The sequence below is a fragment of the Lissotriton helveticus genome, chromosome 9, assembly GCF_964261635.1.
Source record: "Lissotriton helveticus chromosome 9, aLisHel1.1, whole genome shotgun sequence".
Taxonomy (NCBI): domain Eukaryota; kingdom Metazoa; phylum Chordata; class Amphibia; order Caudata; family Salamandridae; genus Lissotriton; species Lissotriton helveticus.
Genome location: NC_136070.1, coordinates 399,041,590 through 399,069,394, shown reverse-complemented (window position 1 = coordinate 399,069,394; position 27,805 = coordinate 399,041,590). Strand labels below are relative to the sequence as shown.

At 47.5% G+C, this 27,805-nt stretch overlaps 1 protein-coding gene across 2 annotated transcripts in view; it reads right to left on the bottom strand.

Moving 5' to 3' along the window:
- The window catches only part of LOC144781361 (cholesterol 24-hydroxylase-like), a 321,568-nt gene that overhangs the window by 38,974 nt on the left and 254,789 nt on the right, over positions 1-27,805 (bottom strand). For both annotated transcript variants that reach the window (XM_078660152.1, XM_078660151.1), the window contains exons 11-12: positions 4,706-4,790; positions 4,029-4,139 (exon numbers count right to left, since the gene is read on the bottom strand). In XM_078660152.1, the coding sequence (XP_078516278.1) occupies positions 4,029-4,139; positions 4,706-4,790 (196 nt within the window). The remainder of the gene's footprint in view (positions 1-4,028; positions 4,140-4,705; positions 4,791-27,805) is intronic.

The following is a 27,805-nucleotide window of genomic DNA, read 5'->3' as shown; positions in this document are numbered from 1 at the left end:
ATCTTTTGACTGGGTGTGAGTGTTTGATTGATTCAGATGCTCCGTCCATCACCACCCCCTTTTGTACCGCTTTTGGCTGCCATAAGTGTGGCAGGGTATGCTCAGACGTGAGTCCCTTGCTCACTTTGCCACTGGATTCAAGCAAGCCGGGCTGAAAACGGCTGGAATGCCAGAAACCAGTCCTCGGAAGCTTGTTTCCGGTCCAGGGAAGACATGGCTTGGCAGTTTGGGCTGCACTGTTCCCTTGAGGCACAGGGTCAGACTGATTTGCATATAGCCATGTCTGAACAGGGGTGGCAGAGTGGGCTAAAGAACGGTGATGGATTAAACCCAGATCTTTTGACTGGGTGTGAGTGTTTGATTGATTCAGATGCTCCGTCCACCACCACCCCCTTTTGTACCGCTTTTGGCCGCCATAAGTGTGGCAGGGTATGCTCAGACGTGAGTCCCTTGCTCACTTTGCCACCGGATTCAAGCAAGCCGGGATGAAGACGGCTGGAATGCCAGAAACCAGTCCTCGGAAGCTTGTTTCCGGTCCAGGGAAGACATGGCTTGGCAGTTTGGGCTGCACTGTTCCCATGAGGCACAGGGTCAGACTGATTTGCATATAGCCATGTCTGAACTGGGGTGGCAGAGTGGGCTAAAGAACGGTGATGGATTAAACCCAGATCTTTTGACTGGGTGTGAGTGTTTGATTGATTCAGATGCTTCGTCCATCACCACCCCCTTTTGTACCGCTTTTGGCCGCCATATGTGTGGCAGGGTATGCTCAGACGTGAGTCCCTTGCTTACTTTGCCACTGGATTCAAGCAAGCCGTGCTGAAGACGGCTGGAATGCCAGAAACCAGTCCTCGGAAGCTTGTTCCGGTCCAGGGAAGACATGGCTTGGCAGTTTGGGCTGCACTGTTGCCATGAAGCACAGGGTCAGACTGATTTGCATATAGCCATGTCTGAACTGGGGTGGCAGAGTGGGCTAAAGAACGGTGATGGATTAAACCCAGATCTTTTGACTGGGTGTGAGTGTTTGATTGATTCAGATGCTCCGTCCATCACCACCCCCTTTTGTACCGCATTCGTAGACTTAAAGCATCAGTTGGAGCTCAGTAAACACAATGCGAGAGGGAGAGTGGTAAACTCTGTGAGAGATCAAGTGTTAGCTTACCAAACATCAAGAGTGCGACTGAATGAAGTTCAGTTCAAAGAGGATGCATGTAGGACAGGTTTTAAACATTACAGTTCAAGGTAACAAGTAGTTAGAGAATTGTCATAGTGCCGCATAACTGTTATAGTTATGAGAATGGAAGCTAAGCACTTTGTACAATAACATTACATGGATAATAAGATGGATTGATTGGTGTACCTGGTATTCTTTTAAGGTGGACTCCTTTGTTATATGGCTTTTAATGTCAGATTACATAGTTTCATATTAAAGTAATGATAGAGTGCTTTTCTTTTATGTTACAGTCCCATCTCTTTTTTTTTTGTTTAGAATTGCATTTATCAATTATTTTTGGATGGGCAATTGATGATATTTTAAGTAGAATGAGCACTCTATATCAATTTCAGAATGTCATCAGTCTTTAATTTATTTGAATTGATCGCCACACATGGAAATATTAAAGTTTGATCAAAAAATGACAAAGTCTGCAATTTTCTGTAGGAATGTCCTGTCTTACTGGAAGACCTTGAAGTAATATTCTGGTATACTGTAATCTAAAATTCGGTTCACTGACACAACATCGATGTCATAAATATTGATGGAAAAAATATTGATGAAAAAATATAGACTACAAAAATATCGACCCCTATACTTAAACAGGTAAGTACAAAAATATTGATGTAATAAATATAGGTGTATAGAATATTAATTTTTATATAAATATAGAATAAAATATATATTAAATATATTACAAAATAAAATAAATGTAATATACATTTTAACAAAATATAACAAATAAACGTAATACAAAAGGATAAACACACAAACATAATTATTTATACATATATATTTACTTTACAACAATTAATAAACGATTGTTTTGAATGTATGTTAAAAGATTACAATTATAAAAAAAATATATACATCAATAATTTAAAATTAAAAAAACAAAATTCTATAATAAATTAAAACAATAAACTATTAAAAAAATATTTAAACTTAAATTTCACAACAAAGTCAGTGCAACAGTAGGGAAAGTGTTAGATAGCGGAGGGGTAAAAATAACTATTTCCACTCCAGTGAATGCAACAGTAGGGTAAGTGAAGTATAGTGGAGTAATTAAATTTACTATTCCAACTCCTGTCAGTGCAACAGTAGGGAAAGTGTTGGATAGCCAAGGGGTAAAAATTGCTGTTGCCACTTCAGTGAGTGCAACAGTAGGATAAGTGTTGGATAGCAGAGGGATTACATTTACCATTCCAACTCCTGTGAGTGCAACAGTAGGGATAGGGTTGGATAGCAAAGAGATAACATTTACTACTCACACTCCAACAGTTAAAAAAAATTATATATAAAGAAATATTTTAAAAATGAAAGATCAAATATAATAAATATATAAAAAGAAAACATGTTATAATAATAATTACATATAACAACTACCTACAAATATTATATAAAATAAAATAATAAATACATTTAAAAAAAAATCTTTTAAACTAGAAAATATTTGCAAACAAAAAAATGTATTGATACATAAATGTATTTATTTTATTTCCTACTCTATAACACCACACCCATAACAAAACACTTCTACATTTAAATCAAAAAAATACTTTCATAATTAGCATAATGAATAATCAATAAAAAAATAATATTGATAAAAAACGAATAAACATGAATTAATTACACACACTTTAACGTACTGCCCACAACACACACCTACATTAAACTATAAAATAATAAAAACACAATTAAAACTTATTTTTGACTTAAAAATTATTAATATTAACTAATTATAAAGTAATTCAATTGTATTTAATACCCACCCTTCACCCCTTCAAAAATAAACACACAAAAAAACAATTACCCAAAATAAATATCAAATAATTAACATTGATTAACTATGTATTAATTAAAAACAAATTATTTCCTGCCCTGGGCTGATTATCGTAATTTTTTATGTTAACACTGCCTGTGAGCAAAATATCTGTCAATCAAGCATGGTTTTTGTAGAGCACGCAGCTACTCAAATGATTGTCCCAGCACTAAGGTACAGGGACCATTAGTCAGGAGAGATTATTAGAAAGCCAGATTGAACAACAAAGTTTTAAGGCTATGTTTGAAGGAACCTTCGTCTTTAGTGGCCTGCAGATAGAGGGAAAGAGGTGCTGTGAGCCAGGAAAGAGGTTCCACCCCATTTCTTCCTTCTGGTTTTTTGCATAACGGCCAACAGAGTATCCAAGGAATGCAGAGTTCTTACTGTAAGGTAGTGTGAGAGTCTACTGGCCAGGTAACGGGGCCTTGACTGATAGAAGACTCTGTGGACCCGCACCTTGAATTGAGCTCTCTCACTGACTTGAAGCCAGTGCAGTTGTTTAATGTGCTGATAAATGTGAGTGTTTTTCTGGAGATTTAGTAAGAGCCGGGCTTCAGCCTTCTGCAACAGCTGGAGTCTCTTAAATTGGTATGCTGGGAGACCCCAGTACAGAGTGTTGGCATAATCCAGCTGTGAGGTTATAAGGGCATGCAAGATTGAAGGGTGTTAATCTTCTCAATGAAGTAACACAACAGCTTTTTGCAGAGTTTTTGGAAAGGGGTGGGAAAGGGGGCTGAGTGAGGAGCCATTTTCAACCATCGTATATTCTGAGTAGTTCCATGCATGAATTCGCTATTTCAGCAGGTCACACTTGGAAATATGCCTGATTGGGTCTGATAAAATCACACTGAGGGGTGAGTCAGCACCATGATCTATCAGCATCCATCCATAGTTCATTTCTCTAGGCCTTTACACTGAGATGCTGTTCAGTAATTGCATAACCAACATATTCCGCATTATGGTCATAGTTGCTAAATTAGCTACTGAACTTACAATTAATGAAACCTCAGCTGGAATTTTGATCCCTTCTATTACTGTCTCCTTTTCCAACAGGCGTGTAGTACCAGGGGCTGTAGGGTATATGCGAAGTGTTTCCTTAAGAACCTGCATAAATACGGAATAAAAAGAATATAGGGTTAAAAAACAATGTGAAATAATATATTTCTAAGGCCACAATTATTGTATACACTGATCAGAGGTCATCGTAAGCCTAGAATTTAAGCTCAGAATTTAAAATTAAGCTACTAATCTTACTACAGGTTGCCAGAGGCATTGACAGTGATACAAGGTCTTTTTGTCAGATTTGTAGATGGCTACCACATTTGAGTTCCAGACCGTATACCCCACCCCAGTTTTGATTCAGCCAGTTGTTTTCAACCCACAAGTATCTGGTACATCATTTTTCCTAAATGTATTTTATGTGAAAAGATAGACAATCACTAAGTTACCCATACGCAATTCATGCAACACAGAACAGCACTGTGGCCTTCATTTCAATGTGTGAGGGTCAAGTTATGGACTCTGAGCCCCTTTCAGCAAAGAGAAGAATTTATACTGGGAACTTTCAAAATAAAACTACTACATTAAAAAACACACAACCTATTGAGGATTAATATGAATTGCAACTACAATGACTGACAATGTTCTTGGGCATTATGGCCACTGATTACCTGTGACAAATACTGCATCTTGCCAAGGTCTTCATAATCAAGATCTCTTTTACATCCAATAACCTCATCAACTTCAGCTTGCACTCTGTGTAGAAAGTAAAATACAAATTGCTATATATGTAGTAATATTAAAATTCCATATTTATGTGAATCATGAATTAAATGCAGTCAGTTATATAACAATTGTGATGATTGTTTTGATCAGCATAGATATCAGTACTGAATGAGAACGGCATTGTAGGGAGTTATGTTTCCATTGCTATTTGTACTGAAACCTATTATTTTGTGGTAAAAACATCTGCCTCAGTCTACCAGGGAATAAGACATGCACTAAAGAATATCTGTCAATATTAATTTCTCATTCTTTTCATAACAAAAATAAATACGTATGACAATTTAAATTTCATCAAGCATTTAGCTTGAATATCTCAGAGGGTTGTGGAAGTAGGAGGATAAACACACATCATAATTGATTCACTTGCACTCAGTCGATTATGTTAGCTTCATTTGTAAAGAGCTCTGTAAAGTCTTGTTTATTAATTTGCCTTTGCTTGTACATTAAAGGGAAATTATGTAATTTAATCTAGGTGTGTAGCAAAACTTTTCTGTGAGTTTAACAACCAGTTTAGTTAGAAAAACTACAATCTTCTCCAATAAATTGGGTTTGAATGATAGTCAATTATTCAGGCCTCAAACTATCTACCGCCCTTCAACTCCCAGTTTCTCACCATATGATGTAACACCCGTGTAAGTGCCATCAGATCTCTGCGAGGAAAAGGTCCTAATGTGCATAGCATTCTTTACGGTTGTGTAAAGTGACATAGAAATAAATAGACCCACGTACACCACCACAGACACATGTTTAAGTCGACCTGTGATGGTCTTAGACCTGTTTTTCCCCATAGAGGACTGATGACACTTACATGGGCAAATATATATCTCCAAACTACTAGTGAGAAACACATGCATCCTCAGTCATGGACTTGTTTTCCACCAGCCTGCCCTTCACATGGAGAGGAACAAACCAATGATGAGGCACCGGGGCACTGCCACTTACAGTAACAGCAGGCCGCATTGGTTGTTCCTGTGAAGTGTCTCTTCCCTACTGATTGATCATATAACTCATGGCTCTACTACAAAGTCGCACATCAAGATATTAGTGACAAAGCACTAGTACTAGCCAATCAGTACCATACATAATAACTGGACTGTGACACACCTACCCCCTTTGGAGGGTTGGGATTTTATTAATGACTATGGATGTGGATGGAGGGTCCTCTTAACCCTATAAACCCTAAAGGCTCTTAATTGTGAAACTCCTCTACCATATGCACCTGTAAGTTACCTTCACCTAAAATGACATTTTAACTGGTGACTGCTGACATCAAAGTTCGCAGACTTGAAAAACTAGGGTGGATAAAGTTGAATGGTCACACCAACAGGGTATAAACTTAGGGCCCAATTGTATCCTAATGCACTTCAAAAAAGGCAGACGGGATAGCCTTACTGGAAAGTGTGCCTCGTTCTTTACAAACGTTACCAGAATAGCTGGAGATTTTAGATGGCTTTTTAAGCATACATATAGCAAAGAAGTCCAGATTTCATCTAAAGAACGCTTATAGAATACCAAAGCCGTATTTAAAAGTGCAGATAAAGCACAGTTAATACAAGATGTTTTATGGAACTCAACACTGTAGCGTAAGGTTTGGGGGCGCTAGGTGGCGCTGAACCAAGATGGCCGCGCTCTAGTGAGGCTCTCGCCCTTCTGAGCTCTCAAACGATCCTTTAACCCATCCTGAGTGCATGAAACCGCCCATAATCGCCACTGATGGATCCGTGAGATCGGGAGGATTCCTCCAATACCGGAATTACCGCCTCAGCGGAGCTGCCTGCCGAGCTGTGACCGCCTGCATTGCCCTGCGGCCCCTGCTGAGCCTCGTGTGGTGGCGTGCCCCGGCCACACCTGACAACCTAGACCGCGGCTTTTGGGCCTACCACTCCGGCTCCCTTCCAGAAAAAGCTAACCGCCTTGCGAGGCTTGTGAGGCTGCCCGACTGGCTGCCTACAGCCCCGGACTGCGCTACTGCTAATTACCGAGGTGAGGAGACTGCTGCCGCTCCCTCAGCTCCCGGCCCCTCCAGCGGAGGCCCCGGTGGCGATCCGGGCCTTCTCGGGCTGAGGGCCGCATCGCTTTGTTGGGCCTCTGAACTTTCCTTCTGCCGGACACCGCGCTTATCCCCGACTGCCACCGATCGGCGGAAAGCGCTAATTTGCGCCCTTCACCCGCCTTAAATCTCGGGCGGCCTGCACCCCCCCCCCCCCACACTCGAGCCTGACTTCACCATCTCTGGCCCGGGCTGGGGGGAGGGATCGGACCACTTCGAGGAGCCTCTGCACTGCCCTACACTGATGATTCCGCTTCGCCCACCGGCACTCGGGTACACCAGCCGTGTTGGGGGCACGCTCCTCCCTGCCTCCCTCTGAACTGTCTCCACCTAGGCCCGGCTGGCCTTCGACCCTGCTCACGGGCCACGCTGCTGGCCCGAAGTACCTGAGAGCCCCACTGCGCCATCTGGCCTAGCTTGCTGCTGACCTACCTGCTCTGGACGTGGAGATGGCGCTGGCATGCGCGCCCACCTCTTCTGTGCACTCGGAGTTGCCGCTTGCCTGGGGAATGGAGTGGCTTAACCTAACACACTGCGACCTGCCCGGGCTGGTCAATCACCCCCTGAGCACAGACAGTGCCACAGAGACGGGTGCCGACTGGGCAAAACCCATAACGCCGCCATATCCCACGCCGACTGACCATGCTTGCCTGGCCCCCACTGCCACTGGACGTCCCCCCGGCTGGCGCTGCCCGCCCCGGATGCATCGCAACCTCCTCGGACCTCCTTGGTCTGCCACGCTCGCTGGTCACCCCTTTTCCTGCCCCGCCAAGATGGGGCGTAACGATGCCAGACAGTCCACATTACCGTATGAGGCCCGGAAAACCACTGACACTCAACCCGCGGGGCAGCCCCCCCCCCCCGGCGCCACTGCCCCGGACGATGAGGACTGGAGGTCTCTTCTCCTGGGCATGAAAAACAGCCTAACTTTCATTGACCCTAAAATTGACGCGCTCAACTCTCGAATGGAGTCGGTGGTGGCCAAAATGGACCAACATGATACCCGATTGAAGGAGGCGGAGAGTCGCATTTCCGTTCTCGAAGACACCACCACCACCTCTAGCCGCCACCTCACCCAAATGGACAGGCTGCTTAAAATCATTGCGGATAAAAATGAGGACCTCGAAGCCAGGTCGCGAAGAAACAACGTCAGCATTTTGGGCCTTGCGGAGACAACCAACACTGGGCGCATGGAGGTCTTCGTAGAAAAGCTCATGGTCGACTTGTTTGGCAGGGACTCTTTCTCCGCGCATTTCATTGTGGAGAGAGCGCACCATTCCCTTGCCGCCCGACCCCCTCCCGGGGCATCGCCACGTCCTATTATAGCCAGATTCCTAAATTACCACGACAGGGACACAGTCCTGCGGCTGGCCAGAGAGAAACAACATGTCCCCTACGAGAATACCTCACTGTCATTCTACCCTGACTTCACTACCACTGTGCAAGAGGCACGCCGCAAGTTCACAGACGTGAAGAAAAAGTTGCAAAAGCTGGAAATTTCCTACGCAATGTTATACCCAGCCAAACTTAAGGTCATGCATGATGAAAAGCAACACTTCTTTGGCTCTCCCCAACAAGCAGAGAACTACCTCAAGAGGCACAAAACGACTACCCATGAGGCGACGGCTGCGGGAGTGCGCTCCAGATCACCCTCCACTCTCTCTCAACCGGGCTGATCCTAGTGGCTCGGACGGACATCGTTGGAGTCTACCTTGGACTACGTAATGAACTGCTCTGCTGAGATGCCTGGTGATGTATGCCTTTAGTGTATTGTTTGCACCTCCTCTGTTGTTGCACTCACTCTGATGCTCAGTCTTACCTCTCCGTCCCACACTCGTGTCTTCGGCTACCTGTTGAGTGACCGGTGGGTGCAAGTAGGGAGAGGTATGGGTGGGTCCGGTGCACCTAGTGACTTTTCCCCCCTACTCAGGGCAAACCCCCATTCTACTCCTCCACTGCTATCTAGCTGGAGAATTCTTTGTTACTCGGTTCTGTTACTAGTTATATGGGGAGGGACAACATACCCGGCAATTTGGGGCAGCCGGTGTGGGAGGGGGAGGGAATGTCAGAAACAGTATCACACCACGTATATGTACTTGTCCTGCATCTATGCTACATCCTAAGGCTGACTCACGACATCCACTGATACCTTTAAGTGCACACTCAGGACCCTCGCCATCAGTAGAGTTGGTTAGGTGTAGATATGGTCATCCCTAGCGAAGACAGTTCGCACCAGAACATCACAATTGCCACCTGGAACGTTCGAGGTCTTAACGACCCTAGAAAACGTAGGCAGGTGTTGGGCTATCTGGACCGCCATGGTATTCAAGTAGCCCTCTTACAGGAAACACATTTGGGCCCAAACGGTCCCACACATTTCGCTTCCAAATGGGCCGCTAGTCGCACCTTCTCTTCCTATTCCAGCTACTCCAGAGGGGTCACTATTCTTGTTAAGAGAGGGGTGGCTTTCACACCAAGCGGGGCGGACCTAGATTCGGGGGGCAGATTCTGTTTAGTGTGGGGTCTCTTGCACGCACATGATATCCTCTTTGCGAACTACTATGGCCCCAATATCGACGACCCCTCCACCATTCTTGCACTATGGGGTAAAATCCTCACTCTGGGCATTACCCATGTAGTATGGGGGGGCGATTTCAACACAGTGATTCATCCCTTGATGGACAGGTCGAGAGTGCTCCCCTCGCATTACACGAACACTCAGAGGACTCTCAATGACATAGTCCAAGAGAATGGCCTAATGGATGTCGGGAGATTTGCCCACTCCTCTCTCAAGGAAGGCACACACCACTCCTCAGTACACTCCACCTGGGTGCGCCTAGATTACATATTTGTCTCGGCGGGACTGTCACCATGGCTAGCTAGAAAGCAACACTTAGCCCGCACCCACTCGGACCACTCACCGGTGCTACTAGTACTCCGACTTCCACTGGCATGCTCGCCCCACTTGAATTGGCGCCTTAACCCTGCACACGTTAGGGACGCAGTCTTCAAGGCTGAACTGGAACAGGACATCCGTGACTTTTTTGACCGCAACATGTCCTCAGTGGACAGCGTGACGACCGTCTGGGAGGCCTTTAAAGTGACCATTAGAGGCTGGTGTATTGCCAAGGGTGGGGGCATTCTCAAATCACTGCGCACTGAACTCCACTCTCTAGAATTAGACCTACGCCAGCTAGAACTGGCTATCGCCCTACGCCCCGAAGACTGTGCACTACACGCTCAGATGAGAGACAAACTCACCGAGTACACATTGACTGCAGATAGGGAGTGCACATTTTTGGGGCGACCGCATTTGGCCCGTATATATGGTGAGGGCGACAGACCTGGTAAGGCACTAGCGAATTCGATCAAACCCCCCAAATTTCAGACCTATGTCTCTGAAATACAAGACCCTCTCGGAAACATACAGAGGAACTTCCCCGAACAACTCCATGCCTTTCAGGAACACTATCGGGCCCTGTACTCTTCACAGAGGACTGACCCCCTAGATCTCACAGATTACTTTGACGACACAGCTCTGGCATGGTTAGGAGAGGGCCAGCAGAAATTCCCCCATCACGAGCTGGAGCTTGATGAGATAACCGACGCCATTATGAGTATGCAGTCTGGTAAGGCGCCTGGTTCAGATGGCCTGCCAATTGACTTTTATAAACTGTTTGCTCCTATCCTAGCCCCCATTCTAAAAAAGGTATTTTTCGCAGCACTCAAAGAAGGTATTCTCCCTCGAACCATGCGCGCAGCACTTATTACCTCTCTGTTGAAGCCGGACAAGCCCCCCACACTATGCGACTCATATAGGCCCCTGTCGCTTTTAAACTGTGACACGAAAATCCTGGCTAAGACATTGGCGACCCGACTTAATCTCCTCATGGAGCGCTTGGTTCTGCCGGACCAGGCTGGGTTCGTCCCCAACCGTGCTACTGCGCACAATCTCCGCACACGGCACGCTGTCCTGTAGGACATAAACCCCAGAAGCGAGGCTGCAGCTGTATTCCTTTATGCTACCAAAGATTTCGATTCACTAGAATGGGATTATCTCCTCGGCACATTACGTCACATGGTTGTGCCATTCCGCTTCATAGATTGGGTTTGATTATTATATAACCAGCCGACAGCCACTGTACTGCTCAATGGTGCCAGATCTGAGCCCTTCACTGTGCAGCGCGGGACACGTCAGGGCTGCCCCCTTTCCCCTGTCCTTTTTGCTATCGCGATCGAGCCCCTGGCCGCGAAGCTTCGCCAGCACCACAAGCACCGTGCCCTTAACTACCCCACCCGCCCGCTACTGGTGTCCCTCTATGCGGACGATATTACCCTTTATATCGAGAAGCCGCCTGAAAATCTCAACCCGATTCTGCGCGAAATCACTAAATTTGGAGGAATTGCTGGAGTGCAAATCAATTGGGGGAAGTCTGCCATTTTTCCACTAACTGACAATACCCACCCTCACCCACTTGACTACCCTCTGATATGGGAGCATGACGACCTGAAATACCTGGGCATCCACATTTCTCGTCGAAAAGAGGATATGATACCGTTATAGATAAAATTACTGACAATGTCACCAAATGGATCCACCTCCCACTATCAATGGCGGGAAGGATAGCTTTGATCAAGATGGTGCTCCTTCCCAAACTACTATATCTTTTCGTCAACATCCCCTATAACCCAGGGAGATTCTTTTTAGTACCCTGAGATCCCAACTTACGAGGCTGATATGGGGCGGGAAGCAAGCTTGCCTTAGCCTTGATACTCTTATGCTCCCTTTCCATCTGGGCGGCTTCGACGTCCCTAACTTTGAAAGATACTACGACTGCGATCAGGCACACTTGGCTGCCTACTGGTATTTCCCACCTCCGTTTATGGCCCACCTTGCCGTCAAAGATGGCTACATGGCTCCCACAGCTAGCCCAGGCTACATTCATGCCAAGCTGGGGCCCAGAGAACGTGACCCCTCCACAGTAGACTGTACGGTGGCTGCATGGCGCCGGATGGCGCAAGTCCTGGAATGTGCGTTCCTTTATTCACCCAAACTGCCGCTAGTAAATGACCCCAGGCTCCAGGTTACTTGTGAAGCGATAGGCCGCAAACTCCTCAGAGGACTGGGATATGTTCACTGGGGCGACCTATATCTGAACGGGACCTTTCTTATTGCTGAGCAATTTTTTAAAGAGAGGACAGAAATATTTGCACCACTCCATGCTATAGTGCATGCAGATTCTCCACGCCACGTTGTTTCCATGTTTTATAAACACGTGCAAGACACGCCGCACCCCCCCTCTTTGAAAGCCCGGCTGGAATGGGACAGGGACCTCACAGAACCACTAACAGACGAGCAGTGGGAGACCAGCTGCATACAATCGAAAGCCATCACTGGCAACAATAGGCTGCGCCTCCTCCACTATAAATTCTTACACCGCTTATACCACACACCTGCGCGATTGCACAGATTCCGGCTCCGTGACTCTGATTGCTGCATGAGGTGTGGTTCCGCTGGTGCGGACTTTTTTCATTTAGCTTGGTCCTGCCCCCAGGTAGCCACATACTGGGCACTGGTGTTTGAAGGGCTCTCTATGATGCTGGGCGTCACTATAGCCCCCTGCCCCTTAATTGCCCTGTTGGGCCTGACGCAACAGGTGATCACTGCATACAAAAATCTCCTTGCACTTAGCCTCCTTCTGGCCAAAAGACTAGTGGCATTTCGTTGGGTGAGAGGGCGCGCGCCCAAGTTTAAATGCTGGCTCCGAGTAATGACCACATGGCAGGAGCACCTACATGACTGTGCCGAGCTAATGCCCGCGCAATCTAAACCCAAAGACATCTGGGCTCCCTTTGTGTCCTTCCTACTCAGCCAGCAGTCGGAGGAGGAGGATGTTCAGAATTCACTTCCCACAGGCAGTGCCGGTGCATCTTGAGGCTCTTGGGCGAGGAAGCTAATGGTGCTGTCTTCCTATTTTCTGACTGTCCCCCCTTTCCCCCTCCCCTTTCCCCCCCCTCCGGAATATATATTGGGACTTATGTAGCAGCTGCCTTACACTTGTACATTAGCCTCTCATGGCGCATGTAATTCCAGATGGTACGTATTGCTGGTTTGACCTGGTTTCACCTACCTCAATTGGGATCACCTTCCGATTGTGCACTGTACTATGGATGTGCTATTTGTATTCAGGACTACAGTTCAATATTGAATATATGTTTTAACTGTTTCATTGGGGAAACTGTTTAATGTTTATCTTCGTTTTTATAAACCTAACCGATCCATGTAATGTACACAGCATGGGAATATGCAAGATACCTGTATTATACTTGACACACAGTTGCCTGAACTCAATGCATTGATGTACCGTGCTCCAAGGGGGTATTATAGGTTTTTGAAACAAAAGAGGGAATACAAAATAGAAAACTGTAAGACAATGATATATCCTCGGCAAGAATAGCATGATTTCAATATGCATCCTGAAATACGCCGCCGGACCTCTGGTTGTCGGCTGAGAGGCTGTGTAAATATGTCAGAGAAATAGGACAAATATGAATCATCGCAGCCGGCCCGCAGGGTTGTAGGCTTCACGCCGTGTCATGCTGGAAATTATCAATAAAGGTCTTACAACAACAACAACAAAAAAACACTGTAGCGTAAGGTTTAAGGTGGAGCCTGGTATAGAAATAGAAATTGAAGATCTGCTCTAACCCTTTGGGGATCACAAGTAGAAATAGAAATTGAAGATCTGCACAAACCATTTGCGGATAAGTCCCCCATTCCAAATTCTGGCTGAATACTTTCTATAGACAGGCAATATTCACCTTCAATAATGTATATTGGATTCCTCCCTCAAAGTAATGGGTAAGTTAAGACACTCCAGGCCATACAGAAATATTCCCTCGTAAATTTGTATCAAAGGAATTATTGCTGCTTAGTACATGATGCACAAATACCTAGCTATTCCTTAAGCTAAGGAAGTGACTGTGGACTTCTGCTCCTGTCTATGGAACAGCCTATGGAACAGCCAAGGAGACACTGGCACTGAGCACCACACCTAAGCATTTTTACTCTGAACTATTTCCAGTGGTTGATTGTACAGCATCCAAGTAAGCTTCTGTGAATTACCACTCTTTGCTATGATAATCATTTCACTTTCAGTGGACTAGATCTTTATATTGAACGTCTCTCTATAGAGCTGAACCCAATACAATTTTCGATGCAAGCCAAGTGGAGACAAGACCAATATTATCAGGTCACCAACGTACGAATGGGACTCTGCCCTTTTCCAAAACAGGGGAGAAGGAATACATACCTGAAAGGGCCATCTTTATTTTACAATATGTAGGAAAACAGGAGTGCTTTAACAGGGCCATTTTTACTTAAGTCCATTCGATGCTGGAATCTATTTAGTAAAGCAATGGGTGATTAGTTGGTATCCAGAATTTTCCAAACCTTTCCTAGACTGCAGGTCAATCTAAAATATTCAATGAATATTACAAATACCTGTTGACCTGGTTTAATGTTGTGTGATAAGGCTTAGGGCCAAGGCATTATCCAGAGTGGAACACAGGGAAAGATATTTTGTTCCCCAAATGTCAGGTTGTTCTGCTTTGCCCATGAGTTCTAAAGAATTTAAAGATATATTGCAAATAATTTTCCGGATGTGTCTAAAAATGCTGTTGGGCAGTATCTAGATAAGTAACTTAATAACTCATTTTTGATACACACAGGGGTGAACGGCGTGCTTTTCAAAGATATTGGAATTTGCTTTTACTACATACAAATTTCAAACAACTTTTGCAAAATCACCACTCAGAATTTTTGCTCAACTTTGAAGATGATGACCCCATCTAGGCATGGGCACATGGGTCATTACTTTTCCTTATTGGGTGTACCACCTGTGCCACTGAAGGCTACAGAATACTCATCAGGGTGGCTGCCTACTTAGGGGGTCTTTTAAGTTTAGGAGTCCGTCCACCCAGGTACCAGAGCCCAGTCTGCCCTACTCAGAGACACATTCCTTCCTGGTGTGGATCTTTGTACTCTGAAGGGAGCCTCACTCTGCCATCTCTCTACACAGCACTGAATATCTGCATAATGCCTGCTCATCACATTTCTTTTGCATTAGGCAAATAAACTTCCAAATTAGGAGTTTGTTTTCTCAATGCAAACAATGAAAGGCTCTAATGTGTGGGGAGGCCAATGTGTGATTTGCCTGCACAGACTGCCATGCAATGCAGGGAACTATAGGGATAGTTGCCCCACCCTAAAAGGGGTGGGATAACTGTCTGCATGACCTGATGACCCTGTGGAGGATGGGTCATTAGTGCAGAGGTTACCAGCAGCGGAGGCTCCAATGTCGGAAACAAGTAATCCCCAGACTCTAAGTATAGTCGGGAAACTGTGAGGTTGGCAGAACATGAGCATTGCTGATTTCTGCCAAACTCTACATGACCCCAATAGTCTGTACCAGCACTAAGCAGCTGCCTTTCGAAGAATTAGTCAAACTATCATTTATATAGCTCTGAGAAGTAAGACACCCATTTATTTGGTTTTATTGCTGGTAACTGGGGATACTCTTTGCTAAGGGATTTTGCCCCAAAACATTATTGTATTTCAAAAATGTATTAATTATTTCCATTTTTTAATTGTTCCTCCACTAAACACTCCTCAGCTTTCCTGAATATTTGATGTTTAATGCTAATCGCTGAGACTTGTGCCTCCAACAAATTGTTGATGCTGTTAGCAAATACAGATTTTTTTTCATTTTTATACTAATAGGTATGTTTTTGTCTATGATAACAGTAAAATGTCCGAGGGACCTGCAGTGTTCTCTGTCATAATTGTCTGAGTACTGTCGAAAGGTAGGGCCGAATTTGACCAAGAACCCTTCAGTATTTGCCCGGCGTTAGCCGCCTCTCATACCATTCGAGATTACCAAACAAAGAGGCAGGCGCTGGAGACAGAAGGCAGGAAACAGGAGTTTATTCCGATGGAGCAGAACACGTCAAATCAGACAACAGGGTATCTTCTCGAGGTGCTCTCTCTGCATCTCTGAGGCCTGGCCTCTTATACACAGGTTAATTGCTTTATTTACATTTATGACATCCGTGGCATCGCTTTGTAGCATAGAAATGGCATCTTTGGAATCCTCTGTTCAGGCCCGTTCCCACACATATCTACAGTAGGAGTCCCCACCCCAATTCTCAGCATGATGGCTATCACGCAGCTGGACATTCCGCTGGGAACAGGAATGCGGACGATCGGTCGGATCTGGGGGTGTGAAGGCATTGATTAATCCCCGCTCCTTTGATGTGAGGCGGGGTCCTACTGTAGGGGCAGTACACTGTATCTGCTGGGCTAGGTGGTGGCCTGGGAACAGGTCGGACAATCGGACAGGGAGGAAGAGTTTATCAAAGGAGCTTGTTCTATGAATGAGATGAAAGAGTGTGGGGGTTCAGCACGGGATGTGGCTCGGAGGAAGGGTCGCGCTGGAGGTGCGTTTATGGCCCAAGCAGGAGAGGCCGGGGGCTGTCAGGGGGCGCGGGGGGGATGCTTGCGAGGCCGGGGAGTGAGGGGGAGAGACGCGCTGGCTATCGGCAGTGGGCAGAGAGGCCATGGCATACAAAATGGCTGCTGCTTACGCGCACGTATGAGTCGGAAAAAGGGACAAGGTGGCGCCGATAATGTTGATGCCGCAATCTAGATTTTAACAGTCCTCCCTTTTCAACATATCTAGCCAGCTTGTTTAGTTCACGTCAATCCTCATGATATTGTGGATTTCTACATCATACAAGGCTTTCATGCGTTTGGCTTCAAAGTCCAGAGTCTTGCGGCAGATGCAATTTGCAATAAGCGAACACAAAGGTGGCAGACATTAGACGCCCAGGCAAAAACCACAAATTACAATGATCGGTATCAGGATAATCATAAACAACCTCCACCCCCAGTCTTTTATTGCACTCCAGAACCAACTCCCAAGCGACCATTCTTCTTGTTCCTGATGAACCTCGGAGGAAAGTCTGTGGAGATGTTCGATGGCTTTGTACACTGAGGGTGAATTGTCCGGTACGTAGGTGCAGCAGCTGGACCCAATGATGCGGCATGCTCCTCCACGATCTGCTAGAACCACATCTAGAACAAGGCGGTTCTGAAGAGCCACCAAGCGGACCGCTTGAAGCTCGGCTGTGTTATTTGAGAGGATGCCAGCTGTAATGTTCATAGTTGTTTCAACGGCCTGGGTCAAATGTCGGATGGCACGGCTGTTTGTCATTGGACCACAGAGTGGAACAAGTCCCTTCATTGCGTCCAGGAACTGTGCTCCGGTAGAGTCGGCTTGGTCAATGTCTCTCTCTCGTTTTTGTCGGTGGTGGCTTGCAGATGCCACATAGGTCGGAGGAAGGATGAAGGCAATGTAGCAGGTACCTCCCCAGCCTTTTGGGAGCCAGGTGTAGGCTTTCGTACCGCAGACAAAGTACATGTTTGGAGAAGCGACAAAAGAGGGTGGGTCAGTTGTGTCCAAGGTTCTGGTGATGTTGCAGGCACTGTGACCTACAAATTGTGTCCCGAGGCCTTCGATGCATACAAGACCCGAGACATTGACAACAGATAGGGCCACAGTCAGGGTGGCTGCTGTTTGTTTCCGGAGTTAGGAGAAGGTAGGTCTGGCCGGGTTGTTGAACACCTGCATTTCAACACGTTCTTTGGCTGGGATGTCCAGGTGAACAGAGGTGTTGGACGTCAGAGGGCAAAAGGGTGCAGTTGTTCTTTTTGTTTCGTTCGGCCAGGCCCCATGATAAAAGTGAGACATGATTTCGCTGGAGATTGCTCTATCTCTGTAGCTCTCCTGTAGGAGAATCAGCCAGGCGAGGCAGGAGCAGTGAACAGAGAATGGCGAATAAGCATGGGCGGATTTTACGAATTGGCAATCCGCGAACTTGCGTATTTACGGATTCGCAATCCGCGAACTCTCGCGAATTTGCGGATTTTTTTTTTTTTATGTTCGCAAGGATTTCTGCCAGTTCGCGAGGGTTCTGTACCAGTTCGCAATTGCGAACTTACTTGTCGGCTCGCAACGGCCGCGACTATGTTGTTTCTACATCTGGTTCATCATCACAGGTTCACAGCACCCTCTGTTTCACCACTGCCACCCTCTGGTACACCCATGCCACCCTCTGGTACATCACTGCCACCCTCTGGTTGGTTTATCACTGTAGATTATGGGGGTGAAAAAAAGCAAGCACACCTGCCCTGCTTCAACTGACATGAATTAATTTGGGGTTGATTAACGTGTCACTGAATTTAAACTTCCAGTCTGGCTGGCACCTGCTTCCTTATCTGTAATTTGCTGAACTCTGAAGGGGCCCCTCAGGAAGCACTACAGGGAATGGTTACTAATGATAAGATTGAACTTTTGCACCTGCTGAGTGCTTTCAGTTTTGTCTGTAATTGCTTTCTGTTGCAGTGTAATTTTTTTAACAGGACCTTTGTTGTATACTTGTAGCTATTCTCTGAGCCTGCTGTGAGGGTCAGAGCAGGGTCATAGAATAGTTGCAAGTAGGCAAATGAACTCTGAAGCGGCCCCTCAGGAAGCACTACAGGGAATGGTTACTAATGATAAGATTGAACTTTTGCACCTGCTGAGTGCTTTCAGTATTGCAAAAATCCAAATATCCAGCAGCATCCACAAAAGTAATCCTTCCAGGTCAAGATCCAAATCAAAGTGACCAGCACATGAAGAAAGCACTGGGAGGTGCCTGGTGGACAGGAACAGGAAGTTGGAGACTGTGGGGCACTTCCTTCCTCCCACCCCCACCCCCCAAAATGGACTCCTTGCAAAGAAAAAGTGCAGGCAAATGTCAACCTGAGGAGTTATTCTGATAAAAATCATAATTTTCAAGGTTTATGCTGCCTGCTGGTGGATTTCTTGTGCGAAATTGCAAATTTTGCAATCTCGCAATTGCGAGATTGTCGCTGCCCGCCGCATCTACGTGTTCGCAAGTATTTACTCCCGCGAAATTGTATAGTATTCTAGTTGGCAAGCAAAAAATCCGCTTCGCACGGATTTTACGAATTTTCGGCAAGTTCGCTAGAGTTCGCGGATTGCGAATTTACCGAAAATCCGCAAAATCCGCGAGCGGAACGGATTTTACGCCCATGCTTAATGGCGAAGGAATGAATGGGATGGAGTGTCCGGTGGCGTGTGGCAGCAACCCACAGATCCAGCAATTGGTGGCATTGGCGGCAAGGTTGTGTTGGTGTAACAGTTGTACGAAGGAGTTGTTCCAGAACTCCTTACGTCTTTCTCGGAGTTGAGGTGAAAGAGAGATCAAGTGGTGTTCTTTCACAGTGACAGGTAGTACAGTGGCTAGAAGTGTCTTATGTGCTGGCGAACCTTCTTCCAAGATCCAGAGGGTGGTCATGAGGAGGAGGCAGAAGAGAAGGGTAACGGAGAAGGCAATAGTCTTTGAGCTGTGCATTTTGTCAGTCTTTGGGTTGCGGTAGTGGGTCTTTGGGTATCCGGTTGCTTCCATCATCTTCGTATCGGGCGCTTCCATCATCTTCAAGGGGCTCGGTAGCGGGCAGAACCACAGACTTCGTTTGGCTTCTCTCCTGGCAACCTTTGCTGTGTTAGGCCGCCGCTCGGAGAATGATAACTTAGTCAGTGGTCTACTTAGCCGAAGCTCCCTCCTTTCATCGCAGGTTATACCCTTCTCTGGATGGCACAGTGGGATCAGGGAATTTCGCCAGTTCGAGTGTCTCTGTCTCAGGGTAGCAGCTCAGGGATGGTCGGTCTTTGTTCAGGAGCTCTTCTTGGGTGGTCACGTCTTCGGTCGACGTCAGGGTCGGAGAGATTTTCTTGCAATGATGTGCATGCAGCCAATTTCGCTTCCCCTCCATTCGAAGAGCTGTTCGGGTGGTGATCAAGACTTGCCAGGGGCCCGTCCAGCGAGGTTCCAGACTCTTCTCCCGCTGGAAGTTCCGAATCAGGATGAAATCTCCAGGCCGGATGGCATGTCCAGGGCCCCTGGAAGCATCGGGGATGGCCTGCAGCACCTGATGATGAATAACAGACAGTGTTTTAGTTAGGTTATACAGGTAGTCAGACATTAGGACGTCCGGGACGTCGTGAATAGATGTTGGTTTGGGTGCGGACCAGATACTCATGGGTCGGCCGAAAACGACCTTGTAAGGGGTCAGGTGGTGTTTGGTGGGGGTGGAACGCATTGACAGCAATGCCAGGGGAAGAGCGTCTGGCCATTTTAGTCCTGTGGTAGCCACTATTTTCGCCAGTTTTAGTTTCAATGTGGCATTGTGCCGCTCGACCAGTCCAGCAGATTGGGGGTGGAAAACTGCGTGGAATTTCTGTCGTATACCCCAAGTCCTTTCAGGATGAGCTGGATAACCTCGGCTACAAAATGGGGGCCATTGTCACTCCATAAAATACGGCAAAGGCCGTAGCGAGGGAAGAACTCTTTCAGTAGTACTTTTCCAGTGGCAATAGCAGTGTTGTCACGCGTTGGGTAGGCTTCCACCCATTTGCTAAAAGCGCACACAACAACAAGTACATACTTCAGTCCTTGACACCTCTCTAACTGGATATAGTCCATCTGTAGGACTTCAAATGGATGGTTGGGGACCCCAAACCCTCCCCGGGGTACGACAGTTCCTTTCCCAGGGTTGTGTTGCAGGCAGACTAGACATTGTTGGACTAATTGTTTGGCCGAGTCTGTAATTCTGTCGTTATGCCAAACTCGGGAGACAAGTTCGGCCATAGGGGCAGATCCTATGTGTGCAGGGGAATGGGCCATCGTCAGTATGGGGATCAGGTACGAGTTGGGTAGCAACCATTTGTTTGTGTCTTTTGTCCGCCAGCAGCCTTCATCATCTTTTAATCCCACCCGTGCCCATTCAGTCAATTCTTGTGGTGAGCTGGCCATTTGGATGTCCCTAATAGTTTCCCTAGCGTCCGTCCATTTTTCTGTTTGTGACCTAGTCACGTACATGCGAGTCGTCGTCCTGTTCTCAGCTGTGGTTCGGGCAGTGATGTCGGCCAGTGCATTTCCCTGCCCAATGATGTCTGTCACTCTTTTGTGTGCTTGGCATTTGATTACGGCAAGCTGTTTGGGGAGGAGAACCGCTTCAGTCAGAGCGGAGACTAGATCTCCGTGCAGGATGGGTTTACCATGAGATGTCAGAAATCCCCTCTCCTTCCATAAGAGCCCAAAATGATGAACCACCCCGAAGGCATACTGGCTGTCCGTGTAAATGTTTGCTATCGTCCCCTGTGCTAGGATACATGCTCGTGTGAGGGCAATCAGTTCTGCCGCCTGGGCGGATCGTTGCGTGATGCGGGCGGTTTCAACTACAGTTCGGGCTGTGGTAACTGCATAGGCAGCTGAGGTGGTGCCGTCGGGGAGTTTAATGCAAGAACCGTCCAGCCATAGCTCTCCGTCAGGGTTTGGAAAGGCAGTGTCTCGGAGGTCAACTCTACTCCTAGTCTGTTCGTCCGTGAGGGTCACACAGTCATGTATTGGGGGCACATCGGATCGTTTTCAGGCAGAGGCAGCAAGGTGGCTGGGTTCAGCGTGGTGCATCGTTTCAGCGTGATGTGAGGTGCGAGCAGTGTCAGTTCGTACCCAGTCAGTCGTGCGCTGGTCAGGTGTTGTGTCTTTGTCTGGTTTAGGAGGGTGTCAACAGCATGAGGCACTAGTACCGTGAGGGAATTCGAGAGTACGATTCCCTCACTTTGTCGGATAGAGACAGCAGCAGCGGCTACTGCTCGAAGGCAGGCAGGCAAAGCTCTTGCTAAAGGGTCAAGAGTGGCAGAGAAATAGGCACATGGTCGTTGTTTGGGGCGAATGGACTGAGTCAGGACAGACAAAGCACATCCCTCCCTTTCGTGAGTGTAGAGAGAGAAGGGCTTTGTATAATCAGGGGTTCCTAGGACGGGCGCTGAACAAAGGGCGTCTCGCAGTTCCTTGAAGGAGGATTGACATTCAGGGGTCCACGGGAGCAGAATGGGGACATCTTTAGCCAGTAGGGAAAGTAGTGGTTTCACAATGAGGCTGAAATTTGGCAACCATTGTCGGCAGAAGGAGGTGAGGCCCACCAAAGAGCGGACTTGCTTCGGGGTTTTAGGGATAGGGGTCTCTAGAATAGCCTGTATTCGATCGGGTGTGAGCTTTCTCCCGTCTTTGGACAAGAGGTGGCCTAGGTAAGTGACTTGAGGTTGGCAGAATTGCAACTTCTTCTTGGAGACCTTGTGGCCATTTTCCGCGAGGAAGTGCAGGAGTTGGATGGTGGCTGTGACTGCGAGTGGAGTGGTGTCGGCCGCCAAAAGGATATCATCGACGTACTGTATCAACACCACTCCATCCGGCAATTGGACTGCGTCCAGCTGTCTCTTGAGGGCCTGGCTGTAGATGCTGGGACTTTCGGTGTAGCCCTGGGGTGCTCTGCAAAATCTGTATGAGCGGGATTTTAAAGTGAAGCCGAAAAGGTAGCGGCTATCCGCGTGAATGGGGATGGAGAAGAATGCGTTCTTGAGGTCGATTACCGTGAAGGTGGTGGCAGTGGAAGGAATCAGGGTCAGAATGGTGGTGATGTCTGAGACTACAGGGTACTGGGGTACAACCACTTTGTTGACTTCTCATAGGTCGATGATGAAGCGGTACGCTTTTTCATCTCCCTCACCCTGCTTCTTCACAATGGGTAGGATAGGACTGTTGCAAACATTGCTAACTACTTCTTCTACCACTCCTGCATCTACCAGGGACTGGATGATTTTTACCAACGCCTTCTCGCCTTCGGGCGATATCCGATACTGCGGGAGTTTGGGGAGTACTGCGTCCTGTCGAACAGTTATGTGTACAGGGTCTATCATCATGTGTCCTACGTCCGAGTCAGTCTTTGCCCATAGGTACAGAGGTAGGGTGTCGAGCAAGGACAAATCAGTGTCAGTGATAGAGAACATGCGTTGTGTGCGGCAAGATCTGAGCAGTGTTGGGTTGTCGTACAGAATGACTCGAACTCCGTCTTGTGAACACCTAATAGTAGCTCGAAAGTGTTTTAATAAGTCAAGTCCCATAATGGCGTCTGGGGTGTTGGAGGAGAGCAAAAAAGTCGTGTCAGTGGTGTTATTGTCCAAATTAAAAGAGATCGGTGTGGATAAGGGATTAGTGGAGGGCGTTCCATCAAAACCTATTGATGTCACATGTGAGCCAGACAAGGGTGCCCTGGGAATCAATCGCTTAGACAACGCACTACGTGTTGCACCAGTATCTACCAGAAATGGAGACTTCGTACCTAGGACCTTAGCGGTGACATAAGGGCCTTGCTGGTCAACATAGAGCTCGACTGGATCCCTTCCTTGCCCTTGGCAGTCCTATGCAAAGTCGTGGGCATTGTCGCAGTCAGACTGTTGGCACTGATTCTGTCGGGGACGGTCAAATGTGTTCGGTCTACCAGGCCTGTCATTGTTGGTGTCGTTTGGGTGCCCTCGTCCCTGTCCTCTATTTCTCGGCCCGCCCGCTACGTCTCTCGTGTCTTTATTTCTGAGTGCTTCTAGCAGAACTGGACATTGAGATTTCCAATGGCCATATCCTTTGCAAAACGCACACTGATTCTCATCGAGGTCTGTTCGTGGAGCGCCGGGTGCGGGTGTGCGGTCTCTAGGGGGTGGATTTCTAGGAGCATTCAACTGGTAGTTCCCTCTATACTGTTCCCTTCCTATAGTCACCCCTTGGAACTGAGCAATCATTACCCTCTCTTTCAAGTCCTTTTTCTTTTTCTCAGTCGCTTGATCGTTCTCGTTCTTTTGTCGCTCATAGTATTGAGCCATCTGAAGGATAGCTGCGGGCTTGGAGGCCGCCCAACTACTCTCACTAGTCTGTAGTTTCTGCGAGACTTCTGGTGTCAGGCCTTTCACATAGTTCTGGACAAACAAGTGATGTCCGGTTGCAGTGGTCATGTCCTGGCCGCTCCAATCGGAGAACACCGTTTCAAACCGGGAGAAGTATTCTGATACGTCTTCCTGGGGTTTCTGGCGACAGGCCGTTACTACTGACCAGTCCACTTTCCTTTCTGGGACTAAGGTTTTTAGTTTCTGCACGATCTTATCTGGTAGGTCTAGAATGGCTTTCATAGGTTTCTGTCCTGGCTCTCGCTGTTTATCTACATCACCGAGTTGTACCCAGGTATGTCCGAACAGCTCAAGGTGGTCGACTTTCCGGATTTGCTTCCACACATCAGCTGGCAGACATAACCCGAAAAACAAATCGATATCCGCTAGGGTCATAATCGTTGAACCCAGAGCGGTGGCTAATTCTGTATAGAAGGCTGTGGGGTTCTTTCGCAGATCAAGCAAGGACTTTCGGAAGGTCAGGATGTCTTGCCGATCCCATGGTTGGTAAACCCAGTTGTAAACTACCCTCCCTCTCGCATCTTGGTGGTTAATATCGTCGTGTGTTCCCTGTCCTCGTGGGGGGACCCAATAGGGAGCGGCCTCCTTTATGGGCATCATAGTGTCAATTTTTTCTACTCTGGCTTCAGTCGCTGCAGGAGTCGTGGTGTTAGTCTCTGGTTTCAGTTCCGTGAAGTGGCGGAAAACTTCAAGCGTACGCGCGAAAAGGTTCGCCACATCACACTCGTCTCCTACATCAATTTTCCTATACAGAGTCGTTAGATTTTCAGGACCTTTTCCTTGGTATCGGTCCTCGTAGGCATTAAGGGTGTGGTAACAAAGGCGTACGACAAAGTGTTGTCTGTGGCTATTGGCATATGTATTGTACATATCCGTTACATAATCCTCACTTTCCTTTCGCACCACCAGTGTCTTTACAATCTTATCGATCCCGGCTCGTTTGTCCTTACTTAATCTATTCGATCTCGCGGGGTCTTTCCTCCCCGCTTCGGGATCACCTGAAGTTGCTGCTTGTGCTGCGCTGAGTGCAAGGGGTTCGGTCGGCGCAGAGGCCGTGAGGACCGAGGTTCCGGCACTACTCTCGCCTGTCGTTGGGGGTAGCGGGTGCTGTGCTAAGGGTTGGGAAGGGGCATATGGAGGGGGCATGTAGATGATCGGGGGACCTAGTAGTAAATCATCGTTCGTTCGCTGTTTCGAAGTTAGCTCGGGGTAAAGTGGAGAGGGTGTCCTGACGGGACACTGGCCCGATGATTCGGAATCTTGTTTTAGCTTGGTTTCCTCTCTTTCTTTTATTTCTTCCTTCAATTTGTTAGCGGCTAGGTGAGCTGCTTTGCGTAATTCCTTTTCTAATCTGACCTCATTTCTCTTTTTCCGCTGTTCTGTTTCTTTGCGCCACATGCCGAAGCTATCGAGCATAGTGGGTGTTGTCTTATTGTTATAAAGGGCTGTTCCCAGTGCGTTTATTTTATCGTTATCAAAGGATCCTATCAGTGGCCACTGATTTTCCCTATCCTTTCTCGTGTATTTATGCCACAGCTTACTATAAGCCATGGTGACTAGTCCATATTTAGTAAACATATCCTTATTAGGGGTGCCCTCCAGTGGAGCCGGATGGTTCACCTCTAATAAGCGGTCCGGGCTGAACCAACTACCAACAAACGGGGCGAAGACAGGCATGACGGGTTACAAAGGGGACAAAAGTCTGCACTACCTATCCTTCACTATCCGCAAAGACTAAACAGAGTATTGCGACCCTGTGCTTATTTGTGAATAGAGAATAACCCAAAGAGAACCAATTCCGAACGATCAATGTTCGGATAAACAATCAATCAAATGAGGGATAAAAATAGGCACGACGTATTACAACGGGGGCAAAAGCCTGCGTTACCTATCCTTCACTATTCACAAGGACTAAACAGAGTATTGCGACTCTGTGCTTTTTTGTAAATAGAGAATGATCCAAAAAGAACCAATTCCAAAACAGTAAATGCTTGGATAACAATCAATCAAATGGAGAGGGAAGTAGGCACGACGGGTTACAACGGGGGCAAAGGCCTGCGTTACCTACCCTTCACTATCTGCAAAGACTAAACAGAGTATGGCGACTCCGTGCTTGTTTGCAAATAGAGAATCTCTCAGAAACAATCAAATGAGTAATACTAGTATTTTCAAACAATCAAACAATCAATTCGCAATTCGTCGTGTTACACGACCTTACCCGGACCGCATGGACAGTTTCTCGTCTTCCGCTTCCAGCGCCTGATCGTGTTCCGTTCTCTGTAATTGCTGTGGCACTCCTGATGGTTCCCAGTCAGGACCGTAGATCACTCGAGAGAGGTCTGCTCGGAACCGGTGAAGTTCGGATGATCGGCTGCCAGACGAGGGTCTATCGGGCAGGAGCTCTTCCCGATCGTTGCAGTCGTTCACTCTGTCGTTGGGACCTCTCCCACTGGATCCACGCGTCGCTGATGGGCCCCACGTTTGGGACGCCAATTGTCGAAAGGTAGGGCCGAATTTGACCAAGAACCCTTCAGTATTTGCCCGGCGTTAGCCGCCTCTCATACCATTCGAGATTACCAAACAAAGAGGCAGGCGCTGGAGACAGAAGGCAGGAAACAGGAGTTTATTCCGACGGAGCAGAACACGTCAAATCAGACAACAGGGTATCTTCTCGAGGTGCTCTCTCTGCATCTCTGATACACAGGTTTATTGCTTTATTTACATTTATGACATCCGTGGCATCGCTTTGTAGCATAGAAATGGCATCTTTGGAATCCTCTGTTCAGGCCCGTTCCCACACATATCTACAGTAGGAGTCCCCACCCCAATTCTCAGCATGATGGCTATCACGCAGCTGGACATTCTGCTGGGAACAGGAATGCGGACGATCGGTCGGATCTGGGGGTGTGAAGGCATTGATTAATCCCCGCTCCTTTGATGTGAGGCGGGGTCCTACTGTAGGGGCAGTAAACTGTATCTGCTGGGCTAGGTGGTGGCCTGGGAACAGGTCGGACAATCGGACAGGGAGGAAGAGTTTATCAAAGGAGCTTGTTCTATGAATGAGATGAAAGAGTGTGGGGGTTCAGCACGGGATGTGGCTTGGAGGAAGGGTCGCGCTGGAGGTGCGTTTATGGCCCAAGCAGGAGAGGCCGGGGGCTGTCAGGGCGCGGGGGGGGATGCTTGCGAGGCCGGGGAGTGAGGGGGAGAGACGCGCTGGCTATCGGCAGTGGGCAGAGAGGCCATGGCATACAAAATGGCTGCTGCTTACGCGCACGTATGAGTCGGAAAAAGGGACAAGGTGGCGCCGATAATGTTGATGCCACAATCTAGATTTTAACAGTACGTGTAGGGAATGAGTATTAAGCCATCAAGGCACTAATGCACAATAAGCTCTGTTAATGGCACCCACTTTAGTTTTCGATGCTTCCCTATGTTATAAGCACCAACTATTTAAGGGTGAAGATAAGCATCCCTCAAGGCCTGCCAAAGCCTATGGGAAATCTACAGTAGTCACAGCAGTGAGACGCACCCACAGGGATTCTAGTAGCATCTCCATATAATTACTGACAAATATATAATCTACAGTAGAAGCTTTAGACACTTAGGGGTACATTAGCATGGCGGTCCGATGACTGGCGGCGGTCATCTGCCCGCGATCGCAACCCAGAAAACCGCCGGTCCCATTAGCATGGTGGTGACGACCGCGGCCGTGAGATTTTCCGCCCGCCACTTTTTCCACTGGTCGCAGTCCGCATGCTTGCCTGGCGGGCGGAGCTGAACCACTGAAATGGGGCTGGTGCAGGGCCTGGCTCTGCCGGCATGAATACAATGCCGGCGGTAGCCAGTCTTTCCGCTGCGGTGGAACCACCATGGAAAGGCATGCAGAGAATGTCTCTGTGGGCCCCCATAATGTTTGGGGGATATGGGTGTACTGCGGGGGTACCCATGGTAGCCTCCTTCAGGTCCCTGTACAACGTGGCAGGCACTGTGCAGTGCCCGCAATGCAGTGC